This window comes from Brassica oleracea, chromosome C3 (assembly GCF_000695525.1).
Source record: "Brassica oleracea var. oleracea cultivar TO1000 chromosome C3, BOL, whole genome shotgun sequence".
Classification (NCBI taxonomy): domain Eukaryota; kingdom Viridiplantae; phylum Streptophyta; class Magnoliopsida; order Brassicales; family Brassicaceae; genus Brassica; species Brassica oleracea.
In genome coordinates, this window is record NC_027750.1 from 31,566,707 (window position 1) to 31,569,025 (window position 2,319).

The following is a 2,319-nucleotide window of genomic DNA, read 5'->3' on the forward strand; positions in this document are numbered from 1 at the left end:
GTCAAGACTGATATGAGTAAAGCTTATGATCGGTTAGAGTGGAATTTCATCGAGACGGTGCTACTAAGATTCGGGTTTGTGTCTCATCTGGTCGCCTTAATCATGCAATGCGTTACATCAGTGACATACTCCTTCCTTGTTAACGACTCTGTTCATGGAAGAGTGATACCGTCAAGAGGCATTCGACAAGGCGACCCGCTATCCCCGTATCTCTTCATTCTTTGTGGAGAGATCCTTTCCGGTTTGTGCAAACGAGCTCAAAGAAGCGGTCATCTAGCCGGCCTCAGAGTTGCTATACCAGCCCCCCGACTGAATCATCTCTTGTTTGCGGATGATACCATGTTCTTCCTCAATACAGATGAAGAGAGCTGCTCGGCACTGATGCATATCCTTGAACAATACAAGATGGCGTCGGGCCAATTGATCAATGCTACGAAATCCTCCATCACCTTCTCAGCCAAGACCCCGCAGGTAATACGGCAACGTGTTAAAATACACCTCGGGATTGAAAAGGAAGGAGGAACGGGCAAGTATTTGGGTCTCCCGGAACACTTCGGTCGGCGAAAAAGGGACCTTTTTACCGGAATTGTCGACCGTATCAGAAGCAAAGCGGCTTCCTGGGCTACACGTCGCCTATCAAGCGCTGGCAAACTGGTTATGTTGAATTCTGTACTTACAGCGGTTACTTCTTTCTATATGACGTGCTTCCTCCTTCCTATGAGTTTATGCGATCGAATCCAATCCGCTCTAACGAGATTTTGGTGGGATTCGTCACCGGAGGAGAAAAAAATGTGCTGGGTGGCTTGGGAGAAGCTTATCAAGCCTAAAGCTCACGGAGGGTTAGGTATTAGAGATATTCAGGCCTTCAACAAGGCACTGCTGGCCAAACAAGCTTGGCGGATCATCACAAAACCCGACTGCCTGCTGTCCCGCATACTAAGAGGCAAATACTGTACTAAGGCTTCTTTCCTCCAGGTTTCTGAAACAAAGACAATGTCGCACGGATGGAGGAGCATCATTGCGGGTAGAGATCTATTGGTTACCCGACTGGGTAAGGTCATAGGGAATGGGGAAGGAACACGGGTCTGGAAGGACCCTTGGCTAAGACTTGATCACCCTACTGTCCCGTTTGGACCAGTAAAAGAAAGCGACCAAGATTTGTTTGTATCTGATCTCATCTGCAGAGGAAGTGGAGAATGGAATATCAACCAAATAACAAGCATTATGCCACATCTTCTTCCTGAGATCCTCTGTATCAGACCAAGTATTACGGGAGCACCTGATACTTATGCGTGGCTAGCTTCAAAGACAGGAGTATACTCGGTTAAGTCTGGGTACTTCGTAGCAGCCTCTATGATCCATGTTGAGGACAACGAAGCCACTGAAGCTCAACAAACTACGGAGCAAGCGTTAAACAAAGGCATCTGGATCTGCAAGACCTCCCCAAAGCTTCATCTATTCTTATGGAAGATATTCCATGGAGCCCTGCCGCTGGGAGAAAATCTAGCAAAACGGGGAATGCTTACCAACATTTCTTGTAGACGCTGTGGTGAACTAGAGACGGCGGATCACATCTTCCTCCACTGTGCGTTCACACGTCGAATCTGGTCAGCAAGTATCTGGAGAAACGAGTTCATACTGACAGATACATCTACTCTTGCAACAATTTTTCTGGAGTCAGCGAACTACATCAACCTTCCGCCATTAGGAATCAAAGAAACGATCTTCCCATGGATTTGCTGGGCAATTTGGACAGCAAGGAACTACCTTATCTTCGAGAACAGGAATTTTGAACCTACTGATATTCTCTCCAAAGCCATTGCTAACGCCCGGGAATGGAATGCATCGCAACTACCAGGCCTTGATCCTCCTATCGCACGGAATCCTCGATTACCACCGACACTCACGATCACCACTGAACCGGCCTGCTTCACTGACGCAGCCTGGCACTCGTCCACGAACAGAGCAGGGTGTGGCTGGTATATCCTAACACCTGAGAAGACTATCACTCTACAAGGCACCCGTATGTTTGAACACATCTCATCACCTCTGATGGCTGAAGCACTCGCCATCCGGTCAGCCCTCCTCCACGCCCTCGACGCTGGAATCACTTTAATCTGCATCAAGTCAGACTGTCAGGCACTCATCAATGCCCTCTCCTCGAAGTATCACTCGGCGGATATCTACGGAATCATTCGGGACATCGAGGCTCTATCTTATCGTTTTTCTCGCATTTCTTTTAGTTTCATTCCGCGATCACAAAACTCTATGGCTGATACTTTAGCCAAATCTGCTATGTACTCTGCTTTCCCCAACTAG

The 2,319-nt window shown here is 47.9% G+C and overlaps 1 protein-coding gene across 1 annotated transcript; it reads left to right on the top strand.

Moving 5' to 3' along the window:
* Nucleotides 1-12: 12 nt before the first annotated feature.
* Nucleotides 13-2,319, top strand: LOC106330383. Its single transcript, XM_013768856.1, has one exon. It carries the CDS (start codon nt 13-15, stop codon nt 2,317-2,319), a length of 2,307 nt encoding a protein of 768 aa, XP_013624310.1.